Raw genomic sequence first — 15,265 nt, 5'->3', positions numbered from 1 at the left:
TCAGTGTATGGTCATTACAGAATGTGTGTGATGAAACTGGACTGTGTGTTTTGTAGTGGTTGGTTTAAGTAAGTTTGGTGCTAAATATTCCATGGCTTTAAAAGTTCCAATTTGACACATAGGGAAACAGAGCTTGGCCTCATAAAGTGAATGTTTGCTGGCCAGCCATGAAAGTCCATCTGGGTGGGCCTGTTTAGGAAATTGGTTGATTACCAGATTGGAGTTCAGGATTATATTAGCCATAACAAATAAGTGAGAAAAATGCATGAGATTTGGTTCATGGCATAAGGAGATAAGAAAGCCTGACAAGTATCCTCACACTGTATCTTATTCAGTGATCTCCCTTAGTGACTGCTGAGTAAGTTCAAAACCAGGAATAAGTGGTGCTTTGCACAATGCTAGGGACCTGTTCTGCTGTAATTTGGCTTGTCAGAGTGATCTTGTGTAGTGGATCTTGTTCCACAACACTGGAAAATGATATTAATATAATTTATAAGTAATTAGGAAAAAAATGGAAACCTTTTTTGGAGGCTTCCCCTCAAGATTTACCAATCTGCTGTGCAATCTGTTAATGGACATTTATCCTCTAATCTTCTGGAAGCTTTCAGTGTGCCAACTGTAATTATTTTTCTGTCATGGTAAATTTATGATTGTGCTTGAAGGCTTCCAGAGCCAGATAGGATGAGAAGCAAATTTGGATATGATTTTTTCAGTCCACTTATAGGCTTCACTGCTGACCGGATATAACAAAACAGTTGAGGTTGGAAGGGACCTCTGGAGCTCATCTTGTCCATACTTCTGCCCAAGCAAGGCCATATCATCATTGCTCTTTCCAAGTGAGATCCAGAGCTTCCACTATCATTTCCATAGTGCCCAACCATCAGTGCCTCAGTACTGCAAAAAAACTCTCTCCTATATTCTTCCTTTCCAGTGTCCAGCATTTTATTCTTTGCCTTAACTGACATGAATGTGTGTCTGAGTTCAATTAAACATGCAAGTTTTTGAGCAAGCCAGTGTCAGAAAAGAACAAGGTGAACAGGATTCTTGTCACAGAAAACTCTACTCATGGCTGGGAAACTTTAGCCATGGTTTAAAAGCTTTGTTAAGGAGAGAGCTCAGAGCTTTTCTACCAGAAGAGTACTTCTTCAGTGCAAAGTTAGTGATACCAATGATTTTGATGCTGTGTGTGTTGGGTCCTTTTCTTGCTGGTAACATGGGAAGGTTGTTTCAGCAATGTCAGGAAAGGTCTCTTTCATGCTTTGAATAGTGGCAAACAGTTCTTAGCTGAAGAAGAGTCTGAAAGCATTATGTGGTTGGAGAGGCATAGCCAACAGTTTAGGGAATATCCTTTAAACAAGATGGGAGATCAAAGTGTTATGTGGTACTTCAAACTTAATACGCGTGTCTGTGTTGTGGGTGTGCATATGTAGATTGCTCAAACTCATCAAACTCAAACAATTCTTTGATACTTTTTGCAGAACATCTTACAGCAGACCCTGTAAAACAACTACCAAAGAAGGTGCTAGGACACTCAAGCCATAGCTCAGCTACTTTTTTTTGGCCCATGATCCGTATTTGATATGACGATTACACAGTAAGATTTATTTAGCCTTTAGGAAGAAGGTTGTAAAACTTTATATTTTGTACTGTGGGCATTACTCGATGTCTACATTGTTTTTCAAAGCTGTAATAAAGAGGAATAGCCTGAAGCCAGGAAGGATAATAAAGATATACATTGGAACTGCTAGTCAAATGAACTTTGTGTGCAGTTTCGCAAGCGCTTGAAGCTCTCACTGCTGATGAGAGAAGCTTTCTTGCTATGCATTCATATGTGATCATGTATTTCTCCTTTATGCTGTCCTTTCTTTGTGCTGGTTAAAGCTGCTGCAGATGGCAGATGTCTTAGTAGCTTTATAATTTCTCAGGCAAACTGTCAGCATTTCTTGTGTGTTCTGTTAGTCTTTTCTCTTGGCCCATGGAAGATACTTAATTGTTTTTACAGGGATCTATTTGAAATCCAGGACTTCCTTTCAGACTATATTAAATGTTACGGAAACTGCTTCTGTGGCTAAACAAATTTGTACTTAAACGTAGGTCATCTCAGCTCCAGGGTATCTTGTCATCACTGACTTGCAATCTTCAGTATTAACTGTAAAGCCTTTTGATGGTTCATCTCTAACTTCAGGACAGCTAACAATAAAGACTGTTGTCCATTGAAGGAATCTGAGTCTGACTTCTGTTGCTTATGTGTCTTTAAAGAAAAAGAAAATACAAAGAATAAATTATAGGTTTGTTCATACATACGATTGCTAAGATCTCAGTTTAAACCCCAGGCTTATATTCAGGATCAAGCTACATAGCTAGAGAGGCTTTGACAAAAATTCAGTTATTTTTAAGACCTTCACTAATTCTGGTGCCCATTCCTCTGCAAGGATTACACCATGCATAGCAATATACAAAATACACATTGTATACTCAGGCCACTGGAACATGGCTGTATATGCAGGAGAAATGTATGGTCACAGCCACTTACATATAGAGACTGAAAATGTTTACAGGATGTGTCATTGTTTGACTGAATGACTCTGTTCCAGGCACACTCCACTAAAAGGCAGTGTTAGTGGCACTGCTGAGAGCAGTCTTCATCTGCAAAACCTCTTTATTTCTGAGATGTGAGCGCTCTTGGAGGTCAACCATTTACCATAATGATCCTGCCATTACTCTTTAGACAGAAAATTCCCACAACCACATCCAGTTGAACGTGTGGAATACACTGCTTAGTCATGCCGAGTCTAAATGGATGCAGGGAAAGTCCACTGAAGATACAATTTTATTTACAAGAAATGCAATTTCTTCGAAATGTGTTGCTGAGTGTTCTAATAGTATTCCTTCTCAGAAGCCCTTCTGATGCTGGACAGGTGAGGAGGAACTGAACTGACAGGATGCACTTTGATATGCTCATGCACTGGTGATCAGGTGGGCTGGAAGACAACATATGCACATCTTCAAGCATGTTATTGCTAGTTAAATTAAAAATTAGCTAATCTTGAGTGACAGGTTGTATGTATGTAAAAAACCTAACAAGACTGGTAAACTTCTCCAGGAAGTGTGTTTAGAATAATGCATTTTGGTTTCTTTTTTGCAGGAGCACCAGAACTTTTACTCCAGTGACATGTCCTTGGGCTACCTAGTACTTTCTGTGAAGTATGAACAGATTGAGAAACAGGAAAATCTACGCCTGCTGCTGAGGTAACAGTGCCTGTTATTGAAGTGTTTGTTGCTGTGCTGCGTCTCTTGTCTTACCTTGCCCTTCCTCTGCATAGATGTGGGTGTGAGTTTCATGTCTTTCTTCTGGAGAGAAAAGAAACTGCAAAGAAACCTTTGAGCCCTTTTTTTCCTGCCTTCTGCTCCTGAGTTGCTCTCAGCAGTTTCCTTCAGGAAGCTGATGTGATGCTTACAGGTGCATCTTTTTAGTACCTGTGTGAAAAATACCTTTCTTCCCTCAAATAGAAAGATTTTCTGTTTATTCTGTCTACTTAGAGATATTTGAGTACCCTGTAGAATATAGATTCTCTAATGGAGGACAGCCTAGCCCAGGCTTTGTACCTGAGATTAAGGCTCCCCTAAAGGTGAGCTAGAACATTCCTTGGATTCCCAGGGCAGCCTATGAAGCCATAACCCTTAGAGAGGGTTATGAAGAGAGACAATACCTAGAGAAAGAGCAAAGAAGGATCTTGCATAGGTGAGAGACTCACTGCAGAGAAGTTTTTTACCAGGCTGTGGGTTGGGTGCTCTCCCAGTAGGCAATATGCTACTGGAACCAAGTGATGTACAGTTGCTGCTGACAAGGACTTGTCCAGGATTGAGGGAAAATACTGGTTGCATAGGAGCTACAGAGATACAAGAGAATCACTGGTGGGTTTCCTTCAGTGTCCGCAGAGAATGCTTCAGACTGTCAGTAATAATTTGGGAATAATGAGAGAGGCTGTTTGTGAGCTGTGCCTGGGAATGCTTATGTTTATCTTTCTATGTGGAAGAGACCAGGGAAGAACAAAAGGGTAGTTATTCCTCTATTAAGATAGTTTATTACATGCAGTACTTTGTGCTCAATAGCTTGTTTATAATGGTTTGAAGAGGCTTCTGACAGCCCAATATTTCTTCTTCCTTAGAAAGATATCTCTCCTCAAGTACACATATAAAGAGGAAGGAAGCTTTCCTTTATCAGCTTTTTGGAACAATGCTACACCAATTTCTACCTCCTTTACTTTGCATAGATATGCTTTCCTAGGCTGTTTCTAGCAACCTTTTAACAGACCTTTTAACAATCTTTCAATCCCTCATTGATCATGGGAATCCCATATTAATCTGCATCCATGAATTGTATTTTGACATTTAAATTTCTGTGAAAGAAAATGGTGTGGGGGGGAAAGCAGAATATTTTTTCAAGGTATGCTAGAATGCAAAGGAGCAAAGAGACTAAGGGCTCCTGTTTTGTCTTCCTCTGCTCACCACAACAAGTGATGGGCAGTAAGAAGTGAAAATACCTTGCTTTTCCAGTGATTTTATGCACCAGGTTAAAATAAACCATCTGGAATTAACTGCTGTAAGGATATTCTGAAGAAATGGCTACTCTTTCTTTAAAGAGCCAGTGTTGCTTGTGTCTCACTTCAGCCATGTCTCTAATGCCTTTTTTGTTTTGTGTCAGGACTCGTACTGGCACCAAACATGATCTAATTCCCATTTCCTGTCTGAATGAGTTTCCCAATGCTGTTCAGATGGCAAAGGTGAGATTCCTGCTTGCCTGTTTGTCTTAAGGCCTCATTTTTCAAGTTATTTTCACCTCTGTCTTCCCATTTCCTTCTTCTACTATTCCCCAGTAGAACTGTCATATAGTTCCCATTTAGCCTTCTATTTACATTCTCTTCTTTCTCTTCTAATTTTACCTCAAAATTTTTGCCTTAAGGGGCTCCTGTCAGATAATTTTAAACAGTGCCTACACTCTCATGCCTGCAGCAAGCCAGGGCACATGATAATTACACTTCTGTTTCTCTGTCTCTCTCACTCAACAGCTACTGTGTGAGGATGTGAATGTTGAACGCTTCTTTCCTGTCCTCTATCCCAAGGTACAGTGTTCTGATATGTCTGTATATCACTTTTCCATCAAGGTCTGGCTAATGACATCCAGTTGATAATTTCTGTTTTCATTACCTCAGGCTTCACAGCTTATTGTTGCATTTGATGAACACGTCATAAGCAATAACTTCAAATTTGGGGTCATCTACCAGAAACCTGGACAGGTAAGCTCCATCATGTCCCAAAGTACTCGAGACAAAATGCAAAGAGTCAGTTTTCTTAGTTTAAAGAATGCAATAGCAAGGTCTGCCCTGTCCAGAAGCAGTGGTGTGGAGGCAGCAGTGTTTGTGCAGTGTCATAGTTCCCTTGGCATGACTCTTGCATCCACAATGTCTCTGGCAGTATAGGCTTTGTGGATCTCTGGACCCTAACTCCAACCCTAATGGCAGCTGGGGGCTGAGGCAGAGGACCCCAACACCATGGGTGGCCCAGATTAGAAATGTATTCAAGCAGAGGTGTTTGTGTGGTTGAACTGTCTATAGAAATTACTGCCTGTTCTTTCTACTCCTTGTGCTTCTTACTACTTCTGCTTTCCTTCTGTAGACAACTGAAGAAGAAGTCTTCAGTAACACAGTAGAGAGTCAGGGTTTCCTGGAGTTCCTGGATTTCCTTGGTGACAAGATTCAGCTGCAGGATTTCCGTGGGTGCGTACCCAGCGCAGCTGGAAAGCCAGATTAAGTTAGGGAACATAGTGTGTTCAGAGACTGACTCTGTTAGGCCCAGCTTCCAGAAAAGTGCTGTGTCCTCTGAATCCCAGTGAAGGTGAAGAAGCCAGGATGCTTTTGTTTTTTGGGAACTTGTTGGAGCTCAGGTCTCTGCTGGTATTTTGATTTAAAGGTCTCCTGGTTTCTCAGTCTGACTCACAGTATCAGCAAAGAATAATTTTATTTGGCAGTGTAAATACAAGTTTGTTTCACAGTGGTATGGGACAATATTGTTTCAGGCTCTTTTTGTGGGGCAGCCTATCCCTTCTGTAGTCCTAAAATATGAACTGTATTTCTTAGAAGACTGCCAAAGAAAGTAGCTACTTTAAGGATCCTTGGTTTAGCTTCATAGCTTTTATTAAGCTGGTATGTTTACCAGCATAAACTGCAGCTTCAGTCAGTGCATTGGTTTGGGGAAGGTTTGGTGCCTCACTATCACTGATTTCCTAAAAATTACTTTTGATGGTCCTGATGTACTACTGTTACTGATGCTGTCTGTCTTGTCTCTGCTTTCTCATTTCTGTACTGCCTGACCTGTGGTGTGGCGTGGATTTGCTCAGGTTCCGGGGAGGCTTGGATGTTACCAGAGGTCAAACGGGCACCGAGTCAGTCTATACAAATTTCCGTGGGAAGGAGATCATGTTTCATGTGTCCACAAAGCTGCCCTTCACAGAGGGAGATTCCCAGCAGGTATCAGTAGGAGGACTAAGGATTAAAACGTGGCTGGGAGAGGAGGAGTGTTTGAAGAAGGACTGCATAGAGGGGAGAATGACTAACTGTAATTCTGGGAATTATGGCTGCAGTAATGGCAAAAGTGGTGATGAGGGGTTTGGTTGAACAGATGGGTTTGAGATGTTAGGCAGACTGGTGTTTGAGGTCCAAACATTCTATTCTGCTCTTTTTCACCTGCCTTCTCTCTTCATTGCTTCTCTCCAGCTTCAGCGGAAGCGTCACATTGGGAATGACATCGTAGCCATCATTTTCCAGGATGAAAGCACTCCTTTTGTCCCTGATATGATTGCTTCTAATTTCCTACATGCTTATGTGGTAGTTCAGCTCACTCATAGCACCACTGGGGACACTCTCTACAAGGTAACCACGATCAATAGATCAACTTGTACTGATTTTGACCTTTGAAGTAGAAACCGTTTCTTGGGCCTCTGGGAGAGATGCAGGTTCAGCCAGCTGTCATCTTCATTTCTTGAATATCTTACACCTGAAAGTAGAGTGTGGAGTTGTATGCTTTTCAAAGTAGCTGATGAATTTCTGAAGCTCAAAGCTTTGGAATTGAAGCAGAAAGAATTCAGATAAAAAATTTTGTTTACATCAAAGAGCACAGGGCACAATTGGTCCCACTTTGGGGGTTGTCTTGCTTACATTATATAAGTCAGGTAAAATTAATGTCTTCATTGCTCATGCTGCACAGCACAGTGCTTGTAGCTTGCACTGCCTGAGGCTGCAGGTCAAATAGAGCTGGTTGGCCTAACCTATGGAATCCAAACCAGCTACACCTGTTTCTGGAGATTCCAGAACTGATACACATCTGCCAGGGAAGTGTTACCTGTTAGGGCCCTCCAGCTGAAAGGAGCCCTGCTAGAGGCCAGATTAATTATCTGCACACAGATATTATCTTTGGACACAGACTGTTCTCTCTCTGACATGACTATGGATGTCTATATAACTTTATGTTCAACTTCCAGTCATGCTGAGAGAGCAGAAAATATAAAGAAGCTTACATTTGTGATAGGTTTTCCATTATCGAAATATTTTAATCCAAGTGCTATTGTCATATTATGTAGGATTTTGATTTGGTGATGATGAATCCTTATGTCTTGGAGGTCTACAGGAACACCCAAGTAATATAAAAATTAGGACAGGATGCCCATCTCCTTTTCCACCAGAGAGTGTTGGTGGTGGAGCAGCCACCTTCCATTGTTCCCTATGCTTTGGGCAGCTGGTTTGTAGTGAAAGCCTTATGTTGATCAGGGCATGGGGTTCCATTTCTCCTCTTGCTCTCTGTTTTATAGGGCACAGAAATTCACTGGACCCTTTAATGACACGGGAAAGAGCTGGGAAAACTTGCTATTTATCATTTATCTTCCTGCCATTGTTTTCATCTTTGCCTGTCTGCAGTACCATTTTTTTTTGTTAGTGTTATAGGGCTGCTTCATTTCATAAAGAAGAAATAATCCGTCAGCATCCTAGAACCAATGCAGAGATATTTGTAAAGGCTTTTCCAAAGGGGTTTTAACCGATGCTGCCTTGAGAGCACTGTAGTACAAAAAAAGCCTGCAATTGGGAAGATTTCTTTCCCATCCCTTGTTCCATTTACTTAAGCTTTAGTGCCTACTATTAAATTGGAATATTAATGGAATTAATTTCACAGAATCAGATTTTGCAATCAGAAAATTAAAATCACGAAGCAGAATTTTAACTGGTAGATATCTATTAGAAGAGAGATGGAGGCTTGGTAAATAGGGGAGCTGGCCTACAATGTGAAATACCAGAATTAAACCAAGAGCCCATTTTCTTCTTTCTGTCATTAAGCTCACAGCCCTCAGTGGCTCTGTGACATTTATTTGTTGTTATTTTGAGGCAGTTGTGATTGTTATGACATTGTTCCCTCTTGTATGAAATGGCAAATAATGGTCTTGTTTCATCTCAAACATGATAAAAAAATAACTGTGAAATATTGTGAAGTACTGTATGTGTTTGATAAGATAGCTGCATATAATTATAGATGAGTGCTGTGAAGAAACAAGTGACTATGTAAAAACTGGACTGCTTTACATTTACTTTTTGTGACGTTGGTATGTCAGGTAGGAGCATGCTAAAAATAAAACAAATGAAACCTATCTCTTCCTGGGAAAATGCTTTTGTGTATTTACCACCTGTGACTCAGAGAGGCAGTGGCACTGAGATACACTGCACACCGAGGGGAGTATCTCCACCAAAGATTCTCTGTAAAAAAAAAATAGGTCAGTACAACTACATTGACAAATGTTCTTCTAGTGGAGGTTCATCTTGCAGGCTGAATAGGAGCATTGTTTTTCCTAAATACACTGGTTATCTTGGCTGTTATTAAAAATATTTTTAAAAAACACAGTTCAGGGTTTTTTTGGGATTTTTTTGTTGTTACCATGTACACATCTAGCTGACTAAATTTATGGGAGATAAATGAACACATCCATCCACTGAGTTCAGGAACAGAGGGATGCACAGGACACTATTTTACATCTCTTTTGTATATGTAAATTATTTAGGAGGAATTAGATCTATCATAGTAGTTTGATGGTCTCACTTGTGTTATGATAGTAATTTTTTTCCCCTTATATTATTTCAGGTTTCAGTCACAGCCCGAGATGATGTCCCCTTCTTTGGACCCCCTCTGCCAAACCCAGCCATATTTAAAAAGGTTTGTTTCTCTGGTCCAGTGCTAGATGGCAGGGGAAATGGTGCACAAACTTGGGTTCTGAATCAGTATTGTCAGTCTGGCTAGAGGACTCTGGAGGTCCAAAGAATAGTAAGCAGAGCTTTTATCATGTGGTATTTTTACTAGTGTCTTAATCTCCAGTTTAGTATAATCTTTGTCTTGTCTTGTAGAGTGCAGAGTTTCGTGAATTCCTTCTGGTCAAGCTCATCAATGCTGAGTACAGCTGCTATCGAGCTGAGAAATTTGCTAAATTAGAGGTGGGTCTGTTACCTGGCTGCTTCCATTAAAAAATGTATATATAATAAATATATTGTTGTCAGATAAAGAAAATACAGTAAAATTTCTGACTTCTGATTTTGTTCTGCTTAAGAAAGGAAGGTGAAATGTGATTCTACTTAGTTATGGGATACTTCCTTCATATTTCTTAGTAGGTGTGATAGAATATGAACAGGAACATTTTAATGTAAAAATCTAATCCTCAAGTAAAGATGGGAATATGAAGCGTATATTTTGCTATATTTTGCTAGAGGAAATTCTGTGTTAGCTGAAACTCAGTATTATGCTACAGGATGCATGCTGATGTCACTGAGTTTTGGTTCAAGGTACTGAAATTCTGTTCCAGACTCTGCTGTTGCCTGATAAAGAAAAAAATGTCTGTGTTTCATCAGCTGTAAAAAAGTGTCCTTTATGACTTGCTTTAGAAAGAGTTTAACAGGGCTGGTTATTACTGCAATATATTCTGTAACTATGCAGTTAAAACCACTTCATACTGTTTAAAGTAATTTTCATGGGTTTTTGTTGTCGTTGTTGGTCTTTTGGGGTTTTTTGTTTGTTTGTTGGGTTTTTTTTAAGAAGGGTATGAGACATTGAAAAAACAGGAAAAAGAAATCTGCTCCCAATGAAAGCTGTTCTCATTCCCAATGTTGATGCAGGAAAGAACACGGAGTGCCCTCTTGGAGAGCCTTTTTGAGGAGCTGCAGCTTCGCAGCCGCAGCATGATGGGATTACCCGTTGGAGAGGATGACAAGATAGAGAATGGCAGTGGGGGCTTCCTCGAGAACTTCAAGGTGAGCCTTTCTACAGACCTACAGCGTGGTCCAGAATTCCATACTGGCCCTTAGAAGTCAAACTCTTTCTGCTTTGTGCTGGTGTCAAGTGTCAGATGTGGTGTTATTCCATGACTTACAGAAAAAGGAGTCAGTGTTTGCAAGAGGAATTGTAATAACTGAGAGCAGGGAGCTTTCAGTTCCTATAGCAGATCTCTTTCAGTTAATTTTCTTTATGGCTGAAAGAACTGTAGGAGCCACTGCAAGAGTTTCTAACCTATCTGTGAGTGTACTGTCTAGAAAAACTGATGCTTTACTTGCCCTCTAAAAGCCAGAGTTCATTTACCTTTTTCAGTGTAAATGGCATTAAATGACATTTTGGGGTTTTTTTGTTGCTTTTTTCCCCATAAATCAGGTGACAGAACTTTCTTCTAAAAGGGATCAGGATGACTGATATGAGAAAGCAAAGTTTGTGTGTGAATGGGCAAGCTGAGTTTTGAACTGGTTATGTAGAGACTCTTATATTGATTTCCTATCTACTTGCCCTTTCCTACTTCTGTGGGATATGCCTTGCCTTTTCTTTTATATAATAAGTTATCTGTCTGGAAGGTGAGACATGTTAAAAATAACATTTTTTCAGATGACCTCCACCTGTTCTAAATGGTGGGTTAGTTAGAGTTATTAAGGTCTGTGAAACTAACCTGTTCACATATAGGTTTGGTAGCTATGTGTGCAGCTTTGGTCAGGTCTGGGATGCTTTGGTGAGGTGTGTTTTCACATATAAACTGCCCTTGCTGCTAACCATGAATTTTAACCCATCCATGTCTCTGATTCTAACACTAATTCTCCCAAAATGTCCTTTTCTGACTTCAAGCAGATTCTGTGATTTGCCTGTCATGTACACAGATGACCTTTGTAAAAGGCTGGAAAAGGCTGAGTAAAGTCAGAAAATGGCTTTTTCAAATGCTGCAGATTTTGATATGGCTGCTTTCCCCTTAAAACCAGAACTCAAGTTTGTATGAGACTGAGCCTTACAGGCCTGAACAAGAGTTTGATTTTGTGTTTTGTATCCCATACTGGGTAGGACTGCTCCAGGCGACGGTGTTTTATCCAGTGCGCCAGGATATTGGTAGGAAATCTCTATTCATTGCAAAAGGACAAGGGAAATGAAACTAGAGAATACACTTGAGAAAGGGCTCTTCCCAGAGCTCCATGAATCAGCTAGGACCAAAAAAGGGCAGTATCTAAGGTGCTTCTTTCACAGTTAGGATCTGTGTGGTTCTGATGTCAGTCCGTCACAACTTCCCACTCAACCTGTGGTGCTTCTCATACTACCCTACCGTGTGCATGTCTATATGTGTATATCTGTGTTTGTCTGTTTCCCTGCCTCCCTTCTGTTCAGCGGGTGATCAGAGGCCGCAGCCAGAGCCTGGATACCATGGGGATATCCATGAGAAAGCAGCAGCCAGCCACCCTGCCCAGCCGCCCAGCTACAGCTGGCCTTGCCCTCAGCCAGAGTGTCGCCGAGGGCCCTAAGGCCATTGCTGCGGTAAGGTATTCGGGTGGGCTGTAAGAAGAGAACCCGGCATACCTTTGTAACCACTCGTGCATTTGATTTCTCCTTCCCTATTAGTTTGTCCTCTTGTCCTGCTGTGAATCTTTTTGTTGTATCATCCCATTTCACAAGTGGTGACAGCATGTGTTGCAGTCTGTTTTGTCTGTGCCCATCTCTAGCCCCAGTTCATGTGTAAACTAGAGCTCAGATTGGTGCAGACTGGGAGAAGAAAGCCAAACATGAGTCTACATGAGACATCTATCTCTGCTGTCCTGGACTAGATCCTGTACGGTGCCATATGTTAAAAAATGCATGCACTGTGGTTTGGCTGGAATTGTACTGTATTGTCATACAGCAAGAGCTGAGAACATAAGGACGGTAGAACTGTTCCATTTTGTTCGATTTTACTAATCAGATTATTTTCTGTAATATAAACAGGTGCACAAGATATATTCAAGGTGCTGTTTTGCTGTAAATAGTATTTGCATGTTGGAAACAAACAGCAGAATTATAAAGTTTGGGGTGAGAAAAAGAGTGAATATTTCTAGTCACTCTCAAACCTTTCTTATTTGATAGGGATACTAAACATACATGACCAATAAATATCAAATCTGTGACAAATCTTTCCAGAAAAGAATCCATGTTTCTGATTGAAACTATGGTTACCTTGGTCTAAGTGCATCCAGCTGGTTGTGATCTCTGCACTAGTGATGTCAATACAGGCAAACTACAAAAAACCCATCTCTGAGTAAGCCAAGAAGGTGTCCTTCAGTGTGAAGATTTCTTGGTGACAGTTTACTTGGTTGTATGCATTCTTTATGTCAATACAACAAAGTCACAGCATACTAATGACTTGGGTTTGCTGCCTCCTTTGCTCCTTTAACTTCTGGTTTTCTTTACCTTTCTGGTTCTGCCTCTCCTCTCACCATATGGGGATACCTCCTTTCCCAAGTTCATTTCTCTGTATACTGGCTGTGTTCTGCCTTTGTTTCTTTATATCTCTGTCCCTTTCTCACACCTTTGTAAGCCCTGGCTGCTCTTGCTCGCTGACAGAAAGCACTCCTTGCACAGGTGGAGCTGAGCTCCTGTATTGCAGAGTAAAGGAGAGGATGCGGATCCGTGTCACAAGCTATTCTATGCTTTCAGTTCTCCAGTTTTTCCTGTCTTTTTCCTCTCCTTTCTGTCACTCTTTCCTTTTTTCTAGTCTTTTGCCTTGCCTGGTAGGAGCCCATCACGTACTCGAGCCAGCCGCTTCCATGGGCGACGGAGTAGTGCCATTGGCATTGAAAACATACAGGAGGAAAAGAGGTATGAGCTGTGGGAAGATGAGACAAAAAGGGTAAAAAAACCAAGAGGACATGAGAAAAGGAACATAGAAAGGCACCTATATGCAGGAGGGGAACCATCAGGAATGAACTGAAATGGAAATGGTTGGAATGGGAAGGGACTAATTATCGGCTGATGGAGAAATGGACAAATGACAGAAACAGCCAAAATTGAAAGAGGGCATTTGGAATTGGAGAGAATCATTATTTGACAAAGAACGGAGGAAATGGGTGAAGGAACATTGTAAGATCACTCTTAAATATTGTGCAGTATGATCCAGGACTCTCGAGTTTCCTGTTCTTCACCACTTTAAGAAGAGAATCAGATGAAAGGCTAGTACTTGGGAGGAGGATGCTTGATTGTATGTTTGTTTTCATGTTAAAACATGCAAATAGGCAAAACTTCTGGTATCTTAAAGGATTTTTTTAAAAAAGTTTTAAGTCAAAATGAGTAGTGGTTAAGTTAGATCATCAAAGAATTGTAATTAATGGATAATATACAGCTTCAAGGACTGATTTGGCATATTTGACAGAATTATAACCATTCAAAAGTTGTCTACTGGTCAGGAAATATTATTTAGTTAAATTATAAATTACTCTCAGCTCTAGCTGGAACACCTTTTTAAGATTATACAGAGTCTCAAAAGTCACATGAATGCTCTGTATCTAATATGCAGTTTTCCCAATTGCAAGAATTCCAGGAAGCCACTTAAAGGCTGGATGCAAGTGGGAAAAAGTAATCTCTAATGTGGAAACTAGTTATTTTAGGAGGAAATTACTACATTTTCCCTTCTTTCTTAATGAGGTGCACATGACCTAATCTGAATAAAACTAAAATAGAACTTTCTTTGAGAAAAATTAAATCTTCTGAGACATCTGCCCTGTAGCAGTCTAAACCAACATAGTAGCCACAGCTCCTCACTACTTTGAATACTTCCATACCTTAGGCAGATGTGTCCCTCAATCCTTTACTTTGTGTACAACAACCTTTTCTATCCCCTTGAAAGATCTGTAAAATTTTCCTACTACAAGAAAAACACCTGGATTTATTTTCTTCTTTTTTTCCCCTGCTCTTTGCTGGGAGGGAACTGGTGAGCTATTTGGCTTATTCAGCTTTCCTTTTGCTTACTTGTATACTTAGATGTGAGGAACAGGGAGCCCTAGCTTATATTTCTGAAAGACTTTTTGGATCATTCCTGAAGGTGCAATTTCACTAGCAGCTGGTCTAACAGTTCGTTGTTACTGAAAATCAGATGTGGTACTTCCCCTCTCTCAGTGTCACTTTCAGCTACTGAATCCTAACTATCCCTTGTGATGATTGCTCAGATCAAAGGCCTAGTAGGCCTTTCATGGAACTGATTCAGCCTATTAATCAAATAGGAAAAGTATCAACTTTCTTTCATTGGATTAATTGTCTGCCGGGTTCCGCCATGAACTGGCTCATGAATAAGTCTGGTGGGTACCAGGACTGGTGGAAAGGGCACTCAGCAAGAATGAAGGAGACTGGAGCATGCTCTCTTTCTGGGAACAGCAAGCTCAAAGTGTCACATGTGACTTCACCCTGAAGCTATACTTTAATGATATGCAGGCTTTGCTGGCAGAGCTGACCCAGTCCATCCCACTTGTTAGTGTATCATAGGAGTTTCAGGGTTGGTTTAATTTTAGAATTACTTTTGTCAGGGTAATTTCCGGTCTCACAGAGAATTGTATTAGCAGAAGTGAGGGTATGAGGAGCTGTGATTTGAGTGGCACAGGTAGGATCAACTGACCAAGACAGCAGAGGAGAAACTTTGTGACAAACTCCATCACTGAAGCCCTAAAAACCCCCCCAAAATCCCTTAGTTTTCCTTTCCTTAATTAAATGTACCCCTCATTTCAATTACTCACACAGGCAGCTTTCTTCAGAGGTATCTTGACAAGTCCTAGTAGCACTAACAGATTTGTAACCATCATATTTACACTCTTTATTAAATCCTATAGCTTCTTAAGGTCAGTGAAATGGGGACAATAGAAGAAAAGGTGAAAGAATTAAAGGTGAATACTGAAATTAATTTAGGCTTTTCTATCAA

General features: G+C 40.5%; 1 protein-coding gene across 13 annotated transcripts in view; it reads left to right on the top strand.

The window, feature by feature from the left end:
- LOC146445137 (rap1 GTPase-activating protein 1-like) overlaps positions 1-15,265 on the top strand; it is a 45,702-nt gene that overhangs the window by 15,037 nt on the left and 15,400 nt on the right. For 10 of the 13 annotated variants that reach the window (XM_085067961.1, XM_085068012.1, XM_085067996.1 and 7 more), the window contains 12 exons: positions 3,146-3,249; positions 4,706-4,784; positions 5,070-5,123; positions 5,214-5,297; positions 5,677-5,777; positions 6,398-6,527; positions 6,774-6,929; positions 9,181-9,252; positions 9,441-9,527; positions 10,203-10,337; positions 11,719-11,865; positions 13,076-13,179. In XM_085067961.1, coding sequence (XP_084924087.1) covers positions 3,146-3,249; positions 4,706-4,784; positions 5,070-5,123; positions 5,214-5,297; positions 5,677-5,777; positions 6,398-6,527; positions 6,774-6,929; positions 9,181-9,252; positions 9,441-9,527; positions 10,203-10,337; positions 11,719-11,865; positions 13,076-13,179 — 1,253 coding nt within the window. The remainder of the gene's footprint in view (positions 1-3,145; positions 3,250-4,705; positions 4,785-5,069; positions 5,124-5,213; positions 5,298-5,676; positions 5,778-6,397; positions 6,528-6,773; positions 6,930-9,180; positions 9,253-9,440; positions 9,528-10,202; positions 10,338-11,718; positions 11,866-13,075; positions 13,180-15,265) is intronic. The other 3 variants (XM_085067979.1, XM_085067988.1, XM_085068038.1) reach the window with 2 other exon arrangements.

This window comes from Lichenostomus cassidix, chromosome 1, assembly GCF_008360975.1.
Source record: "Lichenostomus cassidix isolate B80296 chromosome 1, HeHo_3.0, whole genome shotgun sequence".
NCBI classification, from domain to species: Eukaryota; Metazoa; Chordata; class Aves; order Passeriformes; family Meliphagidae; genus Lichenostomus; species Lichenostomus cassidix.
Note: the sequence above shows the minus strand (reverse complement) of the source record. Positions and strands in the feature narration are given on the sequence as shown.